Source organism: Antechinus flavipes, chromosome 1, assembly GCF_016432865.1.
Source record: "Antechinus flavipes isolate AdamAnt ecotype Samford, QLD, Australia chromosome 1, AdamAnt_v2, whole genome shotgun sequence".
In the NCBI taxonomy this organism is placed as follows: Eukaryota; Metazoa; Chordata; class Mammalia; order Dasyuromorphia; family Dasyuridae; genus Antechinus; species Antechinus flavipes.
Genome location: NC_067398.1, coordinates 12,712,076 through 12,736,333, shown reverse-complemented (window position 1 = coordinate 12,736,333; position 24,258 = coordinate 12,712,076). Strand labels below are relative to the sequence as shown.

The 24,258-nt window shown below is 41.0% G+C and overlaps 1 protein-coding gene across 10 annotated transcripts in view; it reads left to right on the top strand.

The window, feature by feature from the left end:
* ERC2 (ELKS/RAB6-interacting/CAST family member 2) overlaps positions 1 to 24,258 on the top strand; it is a 985,497-nt gene that overhangs the window by 26,520 nt on the left and 934,719 nt on the right. For all 10 annotated transcript variants that reach the window (XR_007950813.1, XM_051979082.1, XM_051979112.1 and 7 more), the window contains exon 2: positions 4,246 to 5,043. Coding sequence is in view for 9 of the 10 variants with exons in the window: in XM_051979082.1 (XP_051835042.1) it covers positions 4,387 to 5,043 (657 nt within the window). In the remaining variant the exon portion in view is untranslated. The remainder of the gene's footprint in view (positions 1 to 4,245; positions 5,044 to 24,258) is intronic.

The window sequence follows — 24,258 nt, the reverse complement described above, 5'->3', positions numbered from 1 at the left end:
GCCAACTTTCTAAGATCACCAATCACCAATGAGGTGCCCATCTGCATTGGTGAAGGGAGTTTCTACACTTGCACTTCTTCATACTAATGAAGTCACTGATACAGATAAAAAGAAAGTGTATCAAATGTGACATCTCCAAGAGGCTTTGTCCATCTTTAAATATTCGTTTTTGTCTTTTTGGGGGCACCATTTGTATTAGCACAGTGCCTAGCACTTAAAGAATATTTCATAAATGCTTTTGATTGGCTGTATAAATGGAAGTTATTATTGGTCAGTGGTCTCATAGATAATTAATGCTAGAGCCCCCACTTGTACCCTCACTCTTGGATTCCCAGTGTAGTTTTTTGCTTCCACAATCTTCCAGCCCCTCTCTGTTTCCTTACCAGCTTTCCTTTTTTTATGGGACTAACAATGAAAGGATCAGAGCATCCTAGATCTACTTCCAAATCATTTTCACATCCCTCATATCAAAATAAAACTCAAGTTCCTAAAAGATCACAAAGAAAATGAAAAAACTAAACAAAACAAAAACCCCTTTTCTGGCAATGAATTCGATGCATCTGGATGATATAGTAAGTTCAAGATTGAGTTAGAGTTCACACAGTGTTAGACATAAACATTGGTTGTTTTGTGATCTTGTCAATGAGAATTCTTTGAGCCAGTGACATTTATTGAGTATTTGAGTCAATAACTTAAACAGGTTGATTTAGGGAGTCTCTGTGGCCAAGAGAAATATTTAGAGCAGACAGCCTCTGAGATCCCTTTCTGATTCAGAGATGTTCTTGCAACAAATTGCTTTTTTGTTATCTGTTGTGATTCTCCCAAGGCTGTGCTGGTTATAGTTGAAAGCTAAGAAAGCCCAGCTCATGGGCAGGATAGCTGTGGTGTGCATCTGGCTTGACTGGGCTCCATGATTACAGATTTCATCTCAGACCAGAATTGGCTCGTGGAGGGGTACATTTTGAGATATTACCAAGATGAGCAGACTCAGACATTCACTGACAGTAACTTTGAGACCTTTTTATTGTATGTATGTCCCATAGCTTTTTTTTTTTTCCTGGGAACTTATTAGTACAGAATTTCTGATGGCGGCCTCAACTTTTGCCCTAGCCTGTTGTCTAATAAATATATGCTTCTGGATACAAGAGAAAAGAGTATGAATAGAAAATAGCACCAATTATCTGTATTGGAAACATCACCATAATAATAATAGCAGCACACATTTACATAGTACTCTAAAAGCTTACAAAGGATTTTATAGACGTTATCTCATTACATTCTTTCTTGCAACTGCCCTATGGGAATAGGTACTATCTTGTAGTATCAATGTCCTTATTTCACAGATGGGGAAACTGAAGCTTATAAAAATTAAACACCATTCCTGGTACATAACAGATACTTAACAAACATGTATCAGTCCATTGGATGACTTGCTTAGGGTCATATAACTATTAAGTGTCAGATTGAAAGTCATCTTCCTGGCTTCATGTCTATCATTCTGTCCACCACAAAAATCGCTTCTACTAATAAATACTGTGGTCATTTAAACTGGTTTTGCAATGATTTGCATTTGTACAAATGAGTTTCAATGCATAAAACATCCCAACTCTTTAGTTTCTCTCGCTAAATCTCTACCACATTTTTTATTCATTAGTTCCCATTCATTTCGCCTCTCATGTAGTTGTATTTCTGGTATGCTTTGTTCTCTGTCTCTTTTTTTTTTACTTCACATTATTTCATAAAGGTTGTTCCATTTTTCTCTATATTACTCATTCTTGCTGCTCTTAATTGCATTATAGTATTCTGTTACATTAATGGACCACAATTTATGTAATCATTCCTCCATTGTTGGACATTTAGGTTGTGCCTAATTTTTTATCCGTTGCAGTTTCAGCTGATGTTTATATGAAAATCTTTGAAGAGGTATATAATTAGCTCAGGGAACTTGGGGAAGACTTTCTGCAAAACTGTGCCACAGAAAACATTTTGATGACATGGTGTAGTAAAGAGAATGCTTGACTTGGAGTCGGAATGGGCTGGGTTCAAATCTTGCCTTTGACATTTATTACCTGTGTGACTTTGGGGGTCACTTATGCTTCCTGGATCTCATTCTTCTTATATATTAAATGAAGGGTCGCTGTAGATGACTTTGAAGCGCTAAATCTATGACCATATGTGAAGGAGAAAACACTGATGTTGAGTGTTGTGGATGTCTTCGATGGCATCGGACTGGGGAGATCTGGGTTTAAATCTAGGTTTTAATACTTACTGATTCTGTAGATATGGATTTAGCCTCAATTTCTCTATCTGTAAAATTAAAATAATTTTGCATATGCTAGTCACCTCACAAGCTATTATGGGAAAAAATGTTTCTTTTGCTGTAAAATATTACAGAAAAGAAACATTTCTCCTCTTCTCTTTTAAAAACCAGCCATTCTTGGAATTTTCTTGCTGGCTTATATCACACACCCAGAAGTGTTAAAACATTCATGGCCAGGGTTTTACCTTGAGATCCTTTGTCATAATATTTTTTACTTTCCCTTCCCCCTTCCTAAAATCTTTAGGTCTGTTCTCAGGTACCACTATTGCCAGAGAGCTGTCCAGGGTGCTGAACTTCAACTTTCTGGTGAAAACTGAAAACTTTGTGGTGGAAGGAAGGAAATGTTCAAGCAGATGTTAAGTGTTAAAGAAGCTAATGCATCCTCTTTAAGGCCAATTTTAAAGGGAGGAAATGAAATTACAGAAAATCAGTCGAAGTAATATGAACAGGAGTAAAGAGGGCAACCCCATTACTTTGTCTGTTGGATGGGACAATACGGGGTGATTGTTTTGTTAGCTTCCTCTTCCTCCTCCTCTTCCTCCTCCTCTTCTTCTCTTGTGCTGATGGTGATAATGATCATAGCAGATTCTTAATATAGATCTGGAAGGGACTTCAGAATGTATCTGGTCCAACTGTATTCATTTTACAGATGAGGAAACAGATTTTGAGAGGTAAAATCACATGCCCAAGGTCACAGAGTGATGACAGAAACATAGCTTGAACTCAAGTCCTCTGACTCCAAAGCCCCCAGTCTTTCCCAATGTAGCATGCAATCTGTGTGGCTAGGTGAATCACTAATCAGAACTGGAGTAGAAAGTGGACTTTAGGGGCAATGGTAGGGGTTACTCTCTGAACCTAGGCTTCCTCGGTTTCCTAAGGAGCGTCACAAGGCTCCTATACTCCATGGAGAGTGCTTTTTTATGTTGAAAATTTGTTTTCAGTAAATAATTTGAAGAATATTAGTCATGTTCAGACTCAAGATTTTGGCTTGAGCCAAGTTTTTAAGAGCCTTGGTAGTGAAGTGGAATAAATTAAAGGCTGGGAGTCAGAAGAACTTGATTCAGGTCCTTATTCTGGCATCTCTTAGCTGGTTGGCCGTGGACAAATAACCTAAATTTTCTGAGCCTCATTTTTTCCAAACCACCCCACTCCTTCCCCTACTCCCAAATATCTATAGAAAAGGAGATAGAATCAAAGAGTTAGAGTCTCAAAACCCCTCCCAAGAGATTGTGAAAAAAGTCCTTTATAAATGCTAATATCTATAAAAATGTCTGAGCCTGGCCTAATAGATGGATTATGGTACTAGAGTTCAGGGTTCTGCTTTAGCTGTATTTTAGCTGTGTAAATGTAAGTCATTTCTCTGAGCCTCCATTTTCTGATCTAAAAAATGGGCATAGTACAGTGCAGTAGACTACTTTATAGGGTAGTATTGATCCCAGAGGATCATCTGGGATAATGTATATAACATATTTTGCAAGCTTAAAAGTTTTCTACCCTTGTGAATCTTTATTATTGTTATTAACATAGTTTTAAAAAAATTGTCATAAAATATATAAAAAACTTAGTCAAAACTCTACTCCTGCCAGCCTTGTGTCCTTGTTTATAAAATGACAATTTTTCTACTATCTCCATCATGAGACTCCTGGGAAGTAAAGGCTTCTTAATCCTTAAAGTGCTATAGAAATGTGATTTATTTACTATTATTGTTACTAGCAGGGTAATCTTGGGCAAATCATATAACCTGGAATGCAGATTCCATTTTCTCATCTGCAAATGAGGATATATTTGCACAGCCAACTTCATAAGAATGCCCCGAGGAAAGTGCATTGTAAATAAATTGCTATGGAAATGAATTGTAATATTGTTTAGAGTTTTCAAGTTATTTAATTTTAATTTTCTCTTTCCATTTTCTTTCAACTTTTCAGATCTCTGATGGAAGGCATTTCTTGGTGCAGCTTATGAAAATAACGCAGTGAAAATTTTGACCAGTTGTGGAAATACTGGCCAAATTCCAAACCCAAGTATAGCATTTCTTATATTCTGTCGTACCTCATATCAGAAGAACCATGTACGGAAGCGCGAGAACAATCAGTAACTTGGAAGGTAGCCCTTCCCGGTCGCCTCGCTTGCCAAGGTCGCCTCGTTTGGGCCACCGGAGAACCAGTAGTGGAGGCGGGGGAGGAACAGGTAAGACGTTGTCCATGGAAAACATCCAGTCCCTTAATGCAGCCTATGCAACATCTGGACCAATGTACTTGAGCGACCATGAGGGGGTTGCCTCTACGACTTTCCCCAAGGGCACGATGACCCTCGGAAGGGCTACGAACCGAGCTGTGTATGGGGGTCGGGTCACGGCGATGGGGAGTAGCCCCAATATTGCATCTGCCGGCCTCTCCCACACCGACGTCCTTTCCTACACTGACCAGCATGGGGGTCTGACCACCTCGTCTCATCATCACCATCACCAAGTTCCTTCCATGTTGAGGCAGGTAAGGGACAGCACCATGCTGGATTTGCAGGCTCAGCTTAAGGAGCTGCAGCGGGAGAATGACCTCCTCCGCAAAGAGCTAGACATCAAGGACAGCAAGCTGGGGTCCTCCATGAACAGCATCAAGACATTTTGGAGCCCTGAACTCAAGAAAGAAAGAGTTCTGCGCAAAGAAGAGGCGGCCCGAATGTCTGTTCTCAAGGAGCAGATGAGGGTCTCCCACGAAGAAAATCAGGTAGGTCATGTCCAGACTCAAGTCTCACCTTCTCCCACTCCTCCCACCCCATCCTCATCCTTCGGGTTGATTTCTAACAGAGCAGTTGATACTTTGCAGGTGCCGGGCTGGAGGACATTTCACGGCACAAAGACCGTGTGTCTACCTTTGAAGAAGCACCAGAAAGGGTGCAAAACTTGGGATGAAAGGAGGCTTTAGCTAGTGATCCTTCCCCTTCTCCAGGAGTCTTTTTTTTCTTGATGCTGAAGAGGGGGATGGACTCTCTTCATTTCCCAGTTTTGTATGGTAGGTTTTCCCCTTTCAGCAGTAATCTGAATGTGGAGCTGGCCAGCTGTCGGAAGGAGATAAACTCATTTTACATTAGAATGAAAGCTTTCTGGTCTTCTCAGAAACGTTGGGGTTGGCCCATGTGATCTCCAAGGTCCCTTTTAGTGCTGCTATTTTAATGATTCTGGGGGGTACATTTTCAATGGTGAATTGGTATTAGAGAGTTAGCAGTGTTTCAGTGAAGAATGTGGTAGTAGGGTTGGGTTTTAGAAAGCCGATACTAAAGGCGGGTAACTCATTGATCCTCCTCCCCCCATTCCCAACAATGACTTCCTTTGACAAGGCACTGCTCTCTGTAGTTTGCTCTCCGCTCTAAAGAAGCCTGGCTTCTTCATTTGGGCTGCAAATAGAACTTGCAGAGGCAAACCTGAGGAGAGGGGGGGGGTCAAAGTCTTTTGAAAAGTCGTTCGGATATCATAGCCACACACCAGTGAGAGAATTATTATTTTGCTATTATTTAACAAGCAATTAAATTAGGATGAAGACCTTTTCTCCTTTATTTCCTCCTCTAGGGCCCAGCCCCTATAGGTAAGTCAGTCAGTCTCTGAAGGACACGACTGATTTTTGAGATGTCCCTAACCCTCTGGAAACATGCACCTTGACCTTGGGTGGGATGCCACCCAACTTGGAGACCTTCCTTCTGTTTAAAGTATAAGCAGAATGTAATCTAGGCAGATTCTTGCCTCAAGAAAATGAGCCCCATGCTCATACCCCTCCATTGGAGGCTAGAGTGACCCAGCTGATAAAGAAAGGACAAAACCAACCAGAGAGGTTTGGATGGAGATGGCCTGGATTGCTGGAGACGGCTGAGTCATGAAGCAGCACGTTCTCAGCAGGTGGAACTGAAGACTTCTAGCCTATCTCCTCATTAAAAGCCCACCAATGGGGCTTGATTTTTACTTGTCAAGGGTAGCCTCTCTTTCCCAAAGTGTATTCAGGCTTTCAGCCTCTTTGTTTTATCTTTGGTTATAGAGGGAAACCACTGATCATCAATTTATTATTAGGTAGCCTAATTAATAAATTGATTATTAACTACCTAGAAACTCTGCATCCCAAAGTTTTTCATATGTTGTACTATTATACAACCTTCAGAATCCTGCTCTAGAGGTATTGACATCTTCCTATTCCTCGCCTGGATGACAATTATTACTTATGCCTGATCCTTGTTCCATGCTGTCTATTGTCTACTAGACTAGACTTTCTCTGGGGCCTGTTCCCCACTCTTTGACTTTCTGGTTCCTAGTCCCTGCTCCTTGTTCCCTTTTTCTTACCTTAATGACTGTTTCTAGCTCTCTGAACCCTACTCTCTACCTGATTGTATTTGTGTCATGCTCCTTGCTCTCCTTTCCTTCTGTGATAGTTCTGGTCCCAGCTCCAAGACATTTATTCTCTGCTAGGATATCTCTAGTTCCTTCCTTTCTTCTTCCTTCCCTCCCTCCCAGCTTCTCTCCCTCCTTTTTTCCCTTCCTCCCTCCCTTCCTTCCTTCCTTTCTCCCTTCCTCCCTCCCTTTCTCCCTTCCTTCCTTCTTCTCTCTCTCCTTCCCTCCTTCCTTCTTTCCCTCTTTCTTTCCTTCCTTCTTTCCTTCCTTCTTTTCTTCCTTCCCTCCTTCCTTTTCCCTCCTTCCTTCCTTCCTTCTCTCTCCTTTCTTCCCTTTTCTCCTCTCTTTCACTCTTTCTCTGTCCTTCCCCACCCCATTTATCTGTGGAAGTCCCTTCTAACTGCCATTTTGTGACTTTGGGATTCAAACTTGGAGACAACCTATTGTGTGAAGTGTTCTCGAAAGATTTTAAACCATTTGAATCCTCTCTCTGGCCCTCCTCTCACCCATAAAAACCAGGAGGTAAAGATGCATCAGAACTGAAGGGGGAGAAGAATTTTGTTTATCAGTTGGGGCCAATGCAATTTATTCAGTGATAAAACCAGTTCTTTGTGTCGCCTCTCCCCCTAGCTGTGTCCCTTTCTTCCCAAGAGCCCTCCTCCCTAGGAGATTGTCTTTTGTCTTCCTTTCAGTTGCCTCTTAGTTAATCGTGGTCGATTTGGAAAGAGTGCTGGTTTGTTTATCAGAACAGAGCTGTAACCCTGGCTCTGCCATTTATAACTTAGGAGAACTTGAACAAATGACTTAACATATCTGGGCTTCAGTTTCTGGATCAGCAAAGGAAGGGGATTGGGCTGAATGGTATCCAAGACCCCTCCTAGCTCTGCAGTCATGATCTTATGACCCTAAGAAGAAACCTTGATAAAATAATAGCTAATTATTGAGGTGCCAGTGCCCAACCTTCCTTTCTGAACTTTCTCAGGGCTATTTTTTCTAGTCTTGGCCCCTATTTTTGTCAGCATTTTATCAGTAATGTAGACAAAGGCACAGCAAAGCCCACTGACTCCATTTCAGAAGACTTGAGTGGGCTACCCAATGCATTTCAGGCCAGACTCTTGGTGGGCTGGCACTAGGCATCCAATCTGATAACTGGAATAGTGATAGACATAAATCCCAGTTTAGGTTAAAAACAAACAAACCTCCAACCACTGTTCAAATATAAATTGGGAGATGCATGGCTAGGCCACAGTTTGTGTACAACAGTGTTCTGGGAGAGAGAATGGGAGAATAGTCAGAAATGATTCTTGTCTACAATTGTTTCCAACCTGCCTGGGAAGAACAGAAGAGAATATGCTGATAAATTAGAAAATGATGAGGGTGCTGGTTGTTTTCCTGTTCTGTGCCTCAGTCTTTCTTTAGTTCCTGCTTCTGCAAGTTAGAGAAAGACCTCAGTAAACTGATTAGAGTTCAGAGGAGGCCATCCTGAATGGGGAAGGACTTCAAGCCCAAGCCTCTTTGCCTAGCAAAGTGCCCAGGACATAGTAGATGCTTTATGAATACTTGAGTTTTGATTGATTGAGTTAGGATTGAGTTAGGAATCCATTGAAAGAACTGGGTATGCTTAAGTTGGAGAAGAGAAACCTTAGTGGGGTCGTGGGAGAGTAAGGAGAACATGGTTGCTACCTGCCAAGCTTGGAAGGACTATTCTATGGGAGAGACCTTAGATTGCTTCAACTTGATACCAGGGGATGGAGCAAAGAGCAATGAGATGCTTGTTTCCTAGAGGGAGGAATGATTTTGACTCAGTATAGGAAGAACCTTCCTAGAAATGGAGTTGCCCCAAAATGAAATGGGATGCATTGGGAGACAGTGAGATCTGCTCCCCTGGCAGTTCTCAGCAGTTTGATGGAGAGAGCCTTTTATTTTCTTTATGGAAGTAGATTCCTGTCCTTAGGCTGCCAGAAAGCAAGTTAATAAATCATCACTTATCCAAGTCTCAGTTTTCTATTCTTCAAAATTACAGATCATAGCTTTGGAATTAGAAGGGACCCTCCCTCAGCCCTCTTATTTCATTTCGTTTTCATTTATTTGTTTGTTTATTTCCAGTTCAAACTACTTTAATAATTGGAGTTTTAAAATATGTCTCAAGAATGTAAAGGAAAGCACAAAAAGCACGAGCCCATTCCCCTTGTGCAGTTGGGAGCCCAAGGCAGCATCCTGCAGGGCAGGGCAGTGGGATGTGGGTCTGCCCTTTTCTAGGTCTGCAGTGAGTTTATTTATGCCCAGAAGTACTAAATAGACAGGGCCTGGAGCACATATTGAAATATGTTTAACAAGCTTCAGTAACAACCACTGTTACAGTCAATGGGGGGGGGGTGATATCAAAAACTCAGCAGAACAAAACGTGACTTCGCTCTCAAGGGTTTTCCATTTCATCTCATAGCTTTTTATTTACAAGTTATATGCATGGGTAATTTTATAGCATTGACAATTGCCAAACTTTTTGTTTCAATTTTTCCCCTCCTTCCCCCTACTCCCTCCCCTAGATGGCAGGATGACCAGTAGATGTTAAATATATTAAAGTATAAATTAGATACACAATAAGTTCCATTTCATCTCAGCCCTATGTTGTCCAAGAGGGCTTCCACCATCTTTAACTCTCTGGGAATCCTCAAGGTCTGTCCATAGAATTCATGTATCATGGAATCCGTAGTCACCTAAAACTACAAACATTCACCTACACTGATAGGTGCAGACAGAGATGGCCAATCACATGCCAGCCCTCTTACTTTGGACATGAGAAAGATAAGGCTTAGGGGAAGTAAATGACTTGTCCAAGATCATACAACTAGTCTGATACCTTATGACTCTTAACAACTCTGGGAATCTGTGCATCTTTTTCCTTGACCTTTGGATGGAAAAGAGGCAGAAAAGATGAAGAAGTGAGTTGTGCTTGACTTAGGACCTATGGAAGTTTCTCTTTTTTATTTTATTGCTATTTTAGTGCTATGGTGTATGTTTTGCATTCTCCTGCATGAACCTAGAAAAAAAGGCAGTATGGGAGAATAGGTAGAATTGGGAATTAGGATGATCTGGATTCAAGTTCTGCCTCTCAGACACTGGCTGGATGACTCAGGCAAGTCACCTTGCTGTGGGCAACACTCTATGATGTTAGTCTGTATTGATACAGAAATTTGTTCAGATCAGCCCTAAAGTCAGGAGGACCTGAGTTCAAATCTGGTCTCAGACAATTTACCACTGCCTAGCTGTGTGACCTGGGGCAAGTCACTTAACCCCAATTGCCTCAGCAAAACAAAACAAAAACAAACAAAAAAGTTTAGCCCTGGGAGCTCTTGATACCTCCCCCAAACCATTGCATTATTGCATTTTCTAGGCTTAATCTGCAACCCTCTTCAGAATCATTGTTGTTTAGCACACAGTAGGTGCTTAATAAATGCTAGTTATTTAACTGACACTACTTTATCTAGTCTCCACATTCCATCTCTGTTCTTTGGGCCTTTGTAAAAAAGCTGGATCCCCTGCCTCCCTCATGTCTACTTCTTAGAATCCTCAGGCACATTTAAAGCTCAGCTCAACCGTTCCCTTCTATATGAGGCAGTTCCTCATTCTGCACCGCCCTTCCCGCTTGTTCATGCCTTTTCTCCCTCTGGCCCATCTCCACTTCCCCTCTAGTGTCTCCCTGAGATTACTTTGTATATATTTTATGTTTCCTTTTAGACTGTGTGTTGTTTCCTTTAATACAATGTAAACTCCATAAGGGGAGGATTTCTGTATCTATATTGTATCTATAACTCCTAGAAATGTACTTGCCAAATGATGGGGGCTTAATTAACAGATATCAATTGATTGATTTATTAGAAAGGGGACATTTATTTTATAGCCTAAAAGGACAGTTTTAATTGGGCTGTGATTGACTTGCCTCATGTGCACTCGAGTAAAGTCATTGTCAAACTGTAACCCGGAGCCATGTAAGTGAGTAGCCTGAGGCACACCAGGGCTCTGGGGCAGAGCTGGCCATCTCTGGCCGAACACAAACGAAGACAATCTGCTGGAAGTCAGTCCAAATGTGGGCTTTTTTTTTTTTGGATGAGTTTTTGCTCCAGTTTCATGCGTGAAACATTAATTTCCATTTTGAGCTGGTAATTCAAAATGGCCCTGGCTGGTCATGTTGACAGATTTCCTTGTTGTCTTGGTTATTCATACGCTATAATTGAATATGACTTTCCTGGCTTGAATTACCCCATTAAAGTCTTTACTTTCTTGTGACTGGCAAGGCATGATTGAGTTTGCAAATTAGATTTTTTTTCCTTTGAGAGACAGTTTCCCTCTTGAGCATCATTTGGAAAGGGGCAGCACAGCTATGTTCTGATAAGAATGATTGCTTAAAATCACTGGACTGGATAGTGGGTGAGATAACCTTGACGTCCCTCCCAGCCCTAAGTCTGTGAGCTGATGAGCCTCTCATCGGAAACTTCTTCCTCTAAGATTTAAGCCACCAGAAACCTGGGGGTCCTCTTTGACCGAGGAACCGAGCATTTGCCATCACGGCACATTAGATTGTAGAGGATTAAAGGTCGTCTCACGCCCAGTTATTCTATTTATCCTGGGGATCTCCTCCTTCTGACACTCATTCAACTTCTGAGAAAATGAATGGATTACTGTCAGAATCTTTGTAGCAGCAGAGCCCTTTCTAGAGCATTGATACAGGGATGGATTTGAAGCTGGGAGATCCGAGTTCAAATACTGACTCTTCCATTAATTCTATCCCTTTCCCAAGTTGTTATCAGAATGTGATTTATGAACCTTAAAGGGATATGTGATCTAATTAATTAATTATAATTATTATAATTAATGATAATAATATAACTAGCTGCTATTATTATTATTATTACTAGTATCATGATGATTTTGTTGGTACTCATGTTCAGTCAATTCAGTCGTGTCTAACTCCTTGTGACTTCATTTTGAGTTTTCTTGGCAAAGTTAATGGAGTGGTTTACCATTTCCTTCTCCAATCCATTTTACAGGTGGGGAAAATGAGGTAAACAGGGTTAATGATAAGGTCCAGCGTCACATGGCTAGTCAGTGTCTGAGGTCAGATTTGAACTCTGGAAGATGAGTCTTGCTGACTCCTGGCCCAGCATTCTACTACAGGGCTACCCAACATTCTACTAGAGAGCTACCCAGCTTAGCTGCCCAGATCATTATGATTAAACTTTAGCAATGCATCCTGATACCTGGCTTGGTGGATGGCAAATCTCTTTATTTCTCTGTCTTTGGTTTCAAATCTATAGAAAATAGATGTAATTTTTTTTTTGGGGGGGAGGAGGAGGAGGAGAGCTAGTGGGATTAGAAAAAGAATTCCTGCCAGAGATGGTCGCTGAACTGAGCCTAATAGGAACTCGAGATGTCAAGAGACTAAGGGGGAAGGGAGAGCATTTCAGGGACAGCTCAATAGTCTCTGCAAAGCCTTGGAGGCAGGGAGAGGATGGCAGATTCAGGGAAGAGCCACCTGAATGGGTTGAGAGCATGAGTGGGACCAAAGAGAAATCAATCAAGAAAGAGAGGTTGGCTTCAGATGTAGAAGGGATTTCAATGGGGAGTCCCCACAGGTAGAGTGGAGCTCAGAATTGGGGGAGAGCCTCAGACAGGGACATAATGGGATCAGTTTTAGCCCTTAGGTAGATTCTTTGGGCAGCCGTGCTGAGGATGGATTCAGGCTAACGAGCAGCTCTTTATCATGTAATTGTTTTCCAGTGACTTGCATAGTTTGAAATAGATCCTGGTGTGACGTGGGCCAAGAGATGCTGTTGTCCTTACCAGCCATTTTAGAGCTCTGACCATTTCCAATGCAGTGAGCGGTCACACAATGTGGGCATTTGAGGTTTGGGAAGGTCCTTTCTTCATGGTTTATCTCACTGGACTCTCATAAGTGCTCTTTGATGGAGGAGGCACAAGGACCCTGACCTTTCCAGTGAGGAAATCCCCTCTCCCAATATTGCTTGGTGGTACCCACTCTGCAGCTTAATGCCTATAAGTTGCTTCAGAATTGAAGTGACTTACCTAGGAGCATGCAGCTAGTCTGTATCAAAGTCAGGACCTGACCCCAAAGGGCAGCTCTAATGACTCTGGCAGTGGTCTCTCCAATAATATCTGCTCCCATCTTATTGATGAAGAAACAGATTGTGACCTATTCATCATTGAACAACTAGCATCATAGATAGATTTTAAACCCAGATTTCCAAGTGAGAAGTACTTTATCTTTATGCCACATCTGGATGAGGGATACAGATACATTTGGGATGATGTCCACGGTTTCTCCCTCCCCAAACTATTTGGCAAGAAGGATCTTCACCTCTTCCAGGATGTGCCCAGTGAATGGTGGTGGTGGGGGGACCATGCCTCCAGTGAATCAAAAGAATAGAGAAAAGGGGCAGGATTCATAGGGGAGACCATGGCACTAGGGAGAACTTATTGGTGGCAGAGGTGGTGGGCATAACAGCAGTGGCGGTGGCAAGTATCCGAGAAATGACTGGATACCTGGCTGGTGATGGCTCCTCATGAAGGACTCAATTATTCTTTGTTCCTATGAAAGGCTGTGAGCTTGTACATCTTTCCTTGCAGTTCAAAGCACATTGCACATGTCCACTTTGTTCATATTTATTCATACATACCAAATTGCCTACAGAAAACTTTCTGGCAGAAATATCACCAGAAGTGCTGGCTAAACGGGACTCAGATGAGGAAGGGATTAAAAATTCAAGAACAAAAATAATAATATCTGAAAAGCAATATAAAATCAAGGTTCTTGGCAAATGTAGATTGATTCCGATAAAAGGGAGTAATCAATTAAAAAAAAAAACTTCTAGAGTTTAAACCTTCTTCGAGTAGCAAATTCAGGCCCCAGTCTTTGTTCAGGCTTGGGAGTTAACTTAGAAGTTAATTTTAAGAGAAATGAGTAGATGTATTATCTTCATGGATGGGTTGGGAAGGGGATTAGAAAGAGGATAAAGAGCTGTCCTTGGTACCAGAAAGGCTCATCTCCTGTATGTGTCATAAGGCATGTGACTTAAGCTTTCAGTGCCCCAGGAACTTCCTGAAAATTAAAGATGAGTGACCGAGTGCTATTGGTGGACTGATTTCCAGACTGGAAAGTTCCTATTTCAATAAAATCACAAATCTAGCCCACCCTATCCCAAATGAAATGGTTGAGTTGGTTATACCCTTCTTGACTTCCTTGCTTCATTGGATACTTTTCATTGTCTTTTGGATATCTTTAATTTCTGATTTATTATGCATTTCTGGGGCAGCTGGAGATACAATAAAGTACTAAACTTAAAATCAGGAAGACTCATGAAGAGGAGTTTAAATTCTGGTCTCAGACACTTACTGTGTAATCTTGGGCAAGTCATTTTATTCTGTTTGCCTGGTTTTTTCATCTGTAAAATGAGTTGGAGAAGGAGATGGCAAATCACTCCAATATCCATGTCAAGAAATCCAAATGGGGTCTTGGAGAGCTGGACATGATTGAAACTGCTAAACAATAAGCTATGTCTTCTATACCTTTATGAAAGGGTCTCTGCCTCATCCTCTAATTATAAGCATTTTCTTAGATTTTATTTTCTCAACATCTAGTCTTCTCTGAGGCAAGATAAGGAGAATTGTATTGGGAATCAGTGAGTCTGACTTCAAATTCCTCAGTTTGCCAGTTAGTATGTATCCTTGGACCTCAGTTTCCTCATCTCTAAAATGAAAGGGTGGACTCAAAGTCCTTGGAAGTCCCTTTTATCTCTGTTCATTGCATGAACTCATCTTAGTTTGAATCCTCCCCTCTACACCTGTGATCCTCAGTCTGTATCTTCAGCTCTATCTGGAAGTTTCTCCAGCATCCCCAGTTCAGTACAGTCCAAGCCCAAGTCATCATCTGTCTCTCTCAACTTTGCCTTTCCTTCTTGGCTTTAGTATTCACATTAATGACAGGACCATTCTCCAAGGCTCAGAACTCTGTTTTCTGCACATCTAGAGTGGTCTCATCTTGTCTGATTACAGCTCTTCAACATCTCACATCTCCTCCTACTCTTTCTATTCTCACCTTATTTATGACTTCTTATCTTTACTTTCTCACTTGTATTTTTTCTTTGAGCTCATCCCACCTCATCTGCCTTTTTTGCTGATGAGATTTATTTTTCTAATTAACAACCTTGAGCATCTCTCTTATGCTCAGCAACTGTCAGTGGTTCATTCTTCCTTCCCAAATTACTTAGCCTGATATTAAGAAACCTTCACTGTCTAAAATGAATTTTCTGTTCTTATCTGATCTCATATTTTGTATCTTTGTGTACCTTGAGGAGCCATGTTTGATGTTTTCCATCCCCTAAACATCCTGCAGATGTTCTCCCTCTAAACCTTGAGATTCACACCCTTTCTTGTGCCTTGGAAGCCTCAATTCCACCTCCCTGACCTCTTGAGATTTATGGAAAGGTACAACAAGTACGCAGAAAATTCAATTCAAAGCATATGAGAAATACATGCACTGAGGATTAGGAAAGGATTCCTTCAAAGCTTACATTTAAATCCATGTCTTCTCTGAAGCCTTTCTTTCTTCCTTCCCTCAAACACTGGGGGAGGGCAGATCATAATTTTTCTCTTCTAAAAGCAATGTTATCTTCATATGAGAGCAAAAGGGAGAGAGAAAGGGGAAAAACTTTACCCTCACTTGAAAGACAGTGACCTCCTTTGAATCCAGGGACACCTGAAATTCCTTTTCTAGGGAAGGTGGGAAAAAGAACTTTTTTTCATGTTTGAAGCCAGGTGATGATTTCTTGTGTCCAAAATGTAAAAAAGATTTGAAGAAAATTATTGATTGTTGTCATGGAGGCCAAATGGATTCATGGCTCAGAAATGGCTTCTAGTTAGGTTGAGAATTAGCTATTTGTATTCTATTACTAAACTTTCTGATAGTCATTTCCAGATTTTTTTCTAGAAATATTTACTTAGTAGGGAAATATATATTCTTTTATACTGAAATTGTAGGGGCTTAAATGACTTTTATTTTCTCAGTTCCATTTCCTCTTTTGTTATTCTTCTTTCCTCTATCTTCTTATCTCCTCTTCCTCCTTTCTGAGTTTTCCTCCTTTCTCTGCAACTCTTATTCTTCCCTTTCCTCTTCTCTTTTCTTCTCTTTCTCCTTCGCTTTCCTGCCCCACTTTTTTTCTTTTTCCCTCTCCATGGTGCTGATCATCCTTAAATCTTTTATCTGAGGAACAACCCAGCTAAGTTCAGAGTAGCTTTCTGCCAGGCTGTCCACAGACTCATCAGTTTTTTGGCTAGAACTACTCTTAAATACCATCTCCCTTGAGGTAGGGAGTTTATCCCCTACCTTGGTGGAAGGACAATGAAATCGCTGATTTCCAAAACACTTTTAAATGTTTTTTTTTGAAATTTGTATTTTTTAATTTTTATGTGATTTTCAATTCTTAGTCTATCTTCCCCGCCCTCTTCACTTTTTCTCTCAGGGAGGCATCCCTTATAACAAGAAATAAAAAAGCAACTTAATAAGCCCAACCAGCATTTTAATAACTATGTCTGGCATTATAGTTCTTTAAGTTTTGAGAGACTTATGTTTCTGGAGTGGGGCTTAGTTGTTGAATCCTGGGAGTATCAAAGGAAATCCTAGAGAAGACTAAAGATTCAAAACAAATGACTAAAACAAAAACAAACAAAGCCAGCCTTTAATGGAATTGGAATTATCTGGCTTCACTGTCTATACTGATTTATTAACTAGAGATACAGGTGAATTTCCTTTTTTTTTAAACAATAGCTTTTTATTATCAAAATATATGCAAAGATAGTTTTCAACATTTACCCTTGCAAAATCTTATGTTCCAAATTCATCTTCCCTTCCCCAACTCCCTCCCCTAGACAGCGAGCAATCTAATATATGTTAAATACATGCAATTCTTCTATACGAATTTCCATAATTATCATGCTGCACAAGAAAAATCAGATCAAAAAGAAAAAAAAAAGAGAAAGAAAACAAAAAGCAAGCAAACAACAAAAAAGGGAAAATACTATGTTGTGATTCTCATTAAGTACCCACGGTCCTCCCCCTGGATGCAGATGGCTCTCTCCATCACAAGTCTGTTGCAATTGTCTTGAATCATCTCATTGTTGAAAACAGCCAAGTCCATCACAGTTGCTCATCACATAATCTTGCTGTTGTTATGTACAAGGTTCTCTTGATGCTACTCATTTTAATCAGCATCAGTTCCTGTAAGTCTCTCCAGGCCTCTCTGAAATCATCCTGCTGATCATTTCTTAGAGAACAATAATATTCCATAACATTCATATACCATAACTTATTTAGCCACTCTCCAACTGAGGAGCATCCACTCAATTTCCAGTTTCTTGCCACTATAAAAAGGGCTGCTATTTTTTAAACATATGTGTGACAGGTGAATTTCTTATTCAATTAGGGAGACCTAACCTTTAGGAGCATTCGCCATGGTTAGATGGTCAAAATGGAAGCATTTGTATGTTAGCTGAATATTCTGTGTTAAGGTCTGATTCTGCTGAGAATGGAGGAAGACTGAATCTTGAAGTTAATTTTGTGGGATTTCTGAGGATTTTCTTTTCATATCTCTTCAAGGATTGTAAAACTCTTGCTGGGCACTAACTCACTATCTACCATATTCTCATCAGCTTTAGGAGGGGAAAAAAGAATTGTATTAAAGAAAACTTCTATCATGAAACTTTGAATTGGGAAAATTTTTTTGTGATGTGTAAGAAATGTTTGGGGCGAATGGTTATATGACTCCAAAAGGACCAGGAGATTTAGTGCTGAAATATAACAACTCCAAATGTACAATAGTGACAGCAGTGTAAAGAAGGAGAGGAAAGGGAAGGGGAAAAGCATTTATTAAGTACCTACTGTGTGCCGGGCACCGCATTTTACAATATTATTTCCTTTTATCCTCACAATAATTCTTGGAGCTAGAGGCTATTATTATACCCATTTTACAGGTGAGAAAACTGAGGCAGACAGAGGTGAAATCACACACCTAAGTTCACATAGCCAGTAAGAATCTGAAGTTGGATTTGAATTTAACTATAAGGACAGCTAATAGGTATAATGGATAGAGTCTGCTGGTTGGGGCGGGGGCAGGAAGACTCAGTTTAATAATTTGTAAAATGAGTTAGAGAAAGAAATAGCAAACTACTCTGGTATCTTTGCCAAGAAAACCCCAAATGGGGTCACAAAGAGTTGGATATGACTGAAATGACCCACTACCATCATCACAATCACCACCACCTCCACCATGACCACATAAAAGGAAAAACCACAAGAGTAGGTGGGACAACAAAAGTAGTGGGCAGAAAAAGTCTGTGTGTAGTCTGGAGAGGAATAAGACATATAGTTCACCTAGATGGTTCTGGGAAGAAGCCTTCCATCAGAGAGACAGGTAGCAGGAAGAAGTCTTCCTCCCAGCATCTGAATTTCAGGATTGGATGGAGTCTTCAAGATGAAAAGTTTTATTTGTATCTCCAGTGCTGGGACCAAAGTGTGTGCTTCAGAAATACTTCTTTTTAAACTGATAGTATAGACAAACCTAGGCTTATGTAATTGCTTTGCCCACTTCCCAGGACTCATGAAAATAGAGAAATCCAGAGTCCCTGAACTTCTATCTTTTTTTTTGAGACTGCTATGAGATACAAGGGCTGTCCCAGTAACACATTTTATTTATAGCTTGGCCAACCTCAGCACCTGATTCACAGGTTTCCTCTTCACTCGCCCCCACTTTCGTTCTCAATGATTTCATCCTCAGGGATCTCAGTACTCACGTTGTAGAACATCTGACACCCCGGCCTCCCAGGTTCCTATCGTCTCCACTCCAATGAGCTTCCTCTCTGTTTGAATCAGCCACCCATCATGATGGCTACCCCTTGTTTGAGAGCTTGAGATTTTGCCCTATCACTTCCTTTCTCTATAACCTTCACAACCTCCCTAGCTTAGGTGCAGCTAGGTAAAGCAATCAATAGAGCACTGGGCTTCGAGTCAGAAAGACGAATTCAAATCCAGCCTTGAACATGTGTGACACTGGGCAAGTCACTTCACCATGCTTGCCTCAGTTTGCTCATCTGTAAAATGAGCTGGAGAAGGAAGTGACAGACCACTCCAGTGTTTTTGCCAAGAAATCTTCCCTTAAAAACTCATGTACAATTGGACATTATTGAAATAATGAAACAACAAAGATCTCTTATTTTCATATTTCCACAGTCCCCAGTAGATATTTCATGCATATTTGCTGGCTGAATGAATGAACAATAGCACATATAAAGAACATCCTAATGGAAGTGATGGATTCTGCAACATGAAACGATAAGAAGATCTTCTATAACAGAAGTAGTTAAAATTGTCTCCTGAAGGAGTCATATGTTTGGTAGAAATTAAAAAAATAAAGAAAGGAAGAATGAGGGAGGAAGAGATCAAATTGAGAAATTCAGCAGATGAAAAATTAAGTTTGCTTCCTTAAAGAATGCATATTTTAGGTTAGCATCTTCATTGAAGGCTTGAGACAAGTTGGTCTCTACTTGGAGGTAGAGTATCGGTTGTAAAATGTACAAAATTTTAGCAGTGTGAATTAAGGGGTTACAGCTAATTGAGCCCCCCTGGTGATCAGAGGGGTGAGAAAGCTACTGAGTCTTATCAAGCACCGATTATCCCTAATTATCTAAATTCAGTCCTACCCATCTAAACTATCATCAATAATAAATTCATAAATTTGATTCTACCTCAACTCATTAATCCAATCCATGCCAGAAAGATCTTGCCAGTTGTAATGCTTCAATTTGCCCTTTTAACCATTGAGGACCTGTATTCTGGTGTGGCAAAATACTTAATTTATCTCAGAGTTAGAGTTGGAACAGGATGTAGAGACAGATAAATCAGGGCCCACAGCCTGGATAGGAATTGTTTCAGTTATATCTGGGCTAAGGAGCGGGGAAGGGGTCGTGTTTCACTAGACACATCTGGATGCTTTCCCATCCAGGAAGTTCCTGAAAGGTGCCAGTTAGTTAGCTACCTGGGAGTCGGGAGAGCCATAAAACTGGATGAGAGCTGGCTCTAAATCTGCCACACTTCCAATTTTCCATGATGATAACTCCAATTCAGTCTTCACCGACATGGTTTTTTGTGTGTGATTTCCTGGGGTCACACAACTATTAAGTGTCAAGTGACTGAAGTCACATTTGAACTCAAGGCTGACACCAGGCCACCTTGCTGCCCCCAGCCAATGTATAATTTCTGATCGCTTAGAAATTCATTTTTTTTTTCAACTTGAGTTGGGTGCTGGGGATGTACTGAAGCAAGCTAAGCTATCCTCTCTTGCCCTCAGGTTTCTTATTCTTGGTTTTGATTGCAAGACTGAAATAGAAAAAATTTTGAGATGGCTATTGCATAGCCATAGAGAAGAAAAAAAAAACAGGATTGAGAAGACAGCATTTATTCCATTCATGATCTGGGTGGAGTGCTTAGAGAAGAGAGAAAGATCAGAGAGTCCTAGATGTTAGCTGAAACTAATAGAAATCACAGACTCCAGTAATGTCAAACTCAAATAGAAATGGAGGCCACTAATCCATGCATAAAGATCCCTGGGGGCTACATATTGACTTAATTTTACAATGAAACAATATCTGTTTTTTTAATTGTATTTTTATTTGTTTTTCCCAATTACCTTATAATCTGGTTTGGAGCTGCACTTGGGAGCATGGTAGCCCTATACTGTTCTTGGTTCTGCACATTTGCTGCCTCTGATCTTGTTCAACTCCCTCACTTTGGAGACGACCAAACTGAGGTCCAGGAAGATGCCCCAAGTCACGGAGGAAGTGACAAAGGGAGAATTGTAGCCAGGTCCTCTGACCCCAGAGTCTGTTGTTTCACTAGATTTGAGAATGTTATCATTGGGTATAATTTGATTCAGTACAGATTCAGCCGTACCACTTTCGAGTTGGAGGTGGCCCAGTGGCCATGGAGTTGAGTCTGTGAGTGAAAAGGAATCCTTTCAACAACACTCCCAGTAGTCCTTGTTTGAAGGCTAGAAGTGGGGTCTCTATTCTCTCCCAGATGTGTTTGAGACAGCCATTCTGATGGCTGATTCCATTGCTTTAGGTGTACCATTATATGAGTCTATTTTAGTAGTCCGGGTGAGAGATTATGACCTGGACCTGATTGCTGTGGAGTTAGCTTGGGCAAAATTTGGAAATTGGTTCGATGTGAGATGGTGGAAGATGAGTGAAAGTAGAGCTGAGGATTTGAAGATAAGTCCTAGGTTAGAACCCTGGGTAACCAGGAGAGCGACATCCCTTTGACACAGAGATGTCTGGAACATGGATAGGCTAAGGAGGAAAGCTAAGGAGTTCAGTTTGGGGGATGTGTGACGTTGTAGATAGAGAAATGGGACCTAGGTTTAAGTTCTATTTTTGACACATCTTGGCTATGTTACTCTGGGATGTCACTTAGCTCTTCAGTGCTCCCTGGGTTTCCTATGTGTAGAAGGTGGATTATCTATCTATCTATCTATCTATCTACTATTTAATTTCATTCATTCATTTACTTATTCATTCATTTGTTTGTGGAGGCAATTGGTTAAGTGACTTGCCCAGGATTACACAATGGAAATATTAAACATCTGAGGCCAGATTTAAACTCCTGGTTCTTCAAGGCTGGTGTTCTATCCATTGTACCATCTATCTGTCCTAGAAGGTAGGATTTTAGCTGAGATTTGAAGCCAGAAGGTAGAGATGAGGAGGGAAGAACATTCAGGGGGACACTCAGGAGAATGTTCAGAGCTGAAAGATAGTGTCTTGTTTGTGGAACAATGTGCTGCCATTGAATCAACAAGTACATGGATGGGGTAAGCATAAGGTGTAAGCAGAATGGAAAGACTGGAGTGAAGGGACCAGCTTTGGACACCAGACAAGAGGATTTAGTATTTGATCCTGGAGGCGATAGGGAGCCTCTGGAAATTATTTGGTATGGAGATGACGTGGTTTGATGTGCACATTAGGAAGATCACTTTGCTGGCCAAATGGGGTATGGATAGGAGTGGGAAATAGACAGACCCTCTCAGTAGCTATCACATAGTTGGGGTATGAGGTAATGTGAGGGTGGTACCTGCACCAGAGGGGAGGCAGAATCAGGAGAGACACCGTGCAACTCTCCTTCCTTATATCTAAATCTATTTTGTGTTAGGTACAACAGTAATACCCAGGCTCTATTTAAGTGACAAGGAATTCATTGCTTCCCAGAAGCCCATTCCCTCTTGGTCGTTCCATTCTTTAAAAATGTCTTCATTAGAAGAATAGACTTAGATATGATAGAGACTTAGAGGTCACTGATTTTCTCATTTTATAAAGGAGGAAACTGAGGTGACTTGCTTATGTTATTTGTTTAGGGTCACGTGGAATAATAGTAGAGTTAGGCTTTCTTTGAACCCAGGATTTCATTGGACTCCAAATCCAATGCTCTTTCTCCATACCCTGTTATCCATTTTTAATTGATTCTGCATCCTTGATCTAATTCTGCCCTTTGGAATCTGATCCCTAATTTAATGCCTTCGATTGATCTGCGTGTGATTCTTTCTGGCACTTTTGGACAACGGCCAGCTCTTCTTGGTGCTGAAAGAAATTAGGATGGCCAAAGCATTTTTATTCTCAAAGGCTCCGTTGTAATGCTCCCTGGGGATGTGAAATAGGATTTAGGAATCTCAAGATCACTGGAGGCAAGTGACAGGAGATAAGTCCCTTGTAGATGCTGTCAATAGAAAAGGGATGATGTGCTGTGAGTATCCTTACCATAGATTGCTTCCAGGTTGACAAGCTTCTTTTTTTTGGCCATCCTCTCTCTCTCTCTCTTTTTGCTGAGGCCATGGGGATTAAGTGACTTGCCCAGGGTCATACAGCTAGGAAGTGTTAAGTGTTTGAGGCCAGATTTGAATTCAGGTCCTCCTGACTTCGGGGCTGGTGCTCTATCCACTGTACCATCTAGCTGTTTGGCCATCCTTTCAGAGACAATTTTGAATAAATAGAATCTTCATTGTGAGGAAGGATCCTGAACTCATGTAGGTCATGAGAAACATCTGGGTGCAGTGGATAGAATGATGAATCCGAAGCTAGGAAGTACTGGGTTCCAGTGTCAGCCTGACACTTACTAATTCTGTGATCATGGGCAAATCCCTTTACCTCTCTGAGTCTGTTTCCCCCTATTAAAGCAAGGGAAATAATTTTATAATACTGTTCTCCTAGGGTTGATGCTCCTAGTAAAGCATCAGCGAGATTCTAGTTTTGAAGTATCAAGTCTAATTGGCTTCTCTGTGTCCTACAGATTCTATATCAAGTGCTCTAGGCTGTCTAAAATATGATCATTCTTAAAGCATCTTTTTTCTTGGGATGACCTCAGTAGGATCTTTCTGTGTATGATGGAAAACTCCACAGACACAGCTATTCAACATGAATTTGGTCATGAAATGAAGGTTCCAATGCAGAAGTTTACAGATATGGTAAAACTGTTGAAAATCTCTCCAGAACGTACAATACAATGAGTATGTTGTCAGAATTGGGGGTTAAAACCAGATCGGATCATCCTGAATCGGAGTCCAGTTTTCCATTCTCTCCACCATGCTAATTCTGTCTTGGGTGTATTTCCAAGGAAAAAAAGATGGGTTCATCACATAGTGAGAGATAATCAATGGACTGCCCATGGCTTCCCTTGGTACCTCTCTTACACTGAGAGGGCCAGAGGAAGGGGTCTGCCATGGTAGGTGGAGCCACTTTTGGGATTTATACACAACATAACACGAGTCACACAGACCAGTAGGTGTGAACAGACAGAACCTTCATATTGATGAGATCATCTATCATTTGGAGAATTGAAGGACTCTTAAGCATCTCTTCCTTCTTTGACTGTTTGGAAAGAACTTGGCCATCAAGGGCTTATTTTCTCAGTATCCAGGCTCATTCCCTGGTATTCTCTCCTTTTGTCTTCAGCCGGATTCTTTCAAGATCCAGTTGCAGATTCCCCCCTTTCTGGAGCCTTTCCTGGTTTGACCTAATCTCACTCCGATCATGTTAATCATGGAAATGCTTGGCAACTGGTGCATGTGAGTTTCTCAGCAGTCTCAGGTCCATTCGGATGTAGCAGTCATGTCTCCCACTATGGGCATGTTTTTCTGCAGCAGAATCTAGGACCCTATTTCCCATTGCCTTGTAAATGGGCTCTTAGCCAATCCTGATAGTCCAGATAAGGGAGGCAGGGAGGGCACAGATTGGTTTCTAGGCCTGGCTTTGTCATCGATTAATTTGTAATCGAGGATAAAGACACATCCCTTCTCTAGGTTCCTAATATAACAAAGGGATCACACTAGACTAGAGAATGAATGAATGAATGAAAAAATGGGTGAAATGCTTACTATGTGTTAGCCACTGGACTAAGCCCTAGGGAGACAAATACATGCAAACAAGACAGTCCCTGCCCAGCAGGAGCGTATATTCT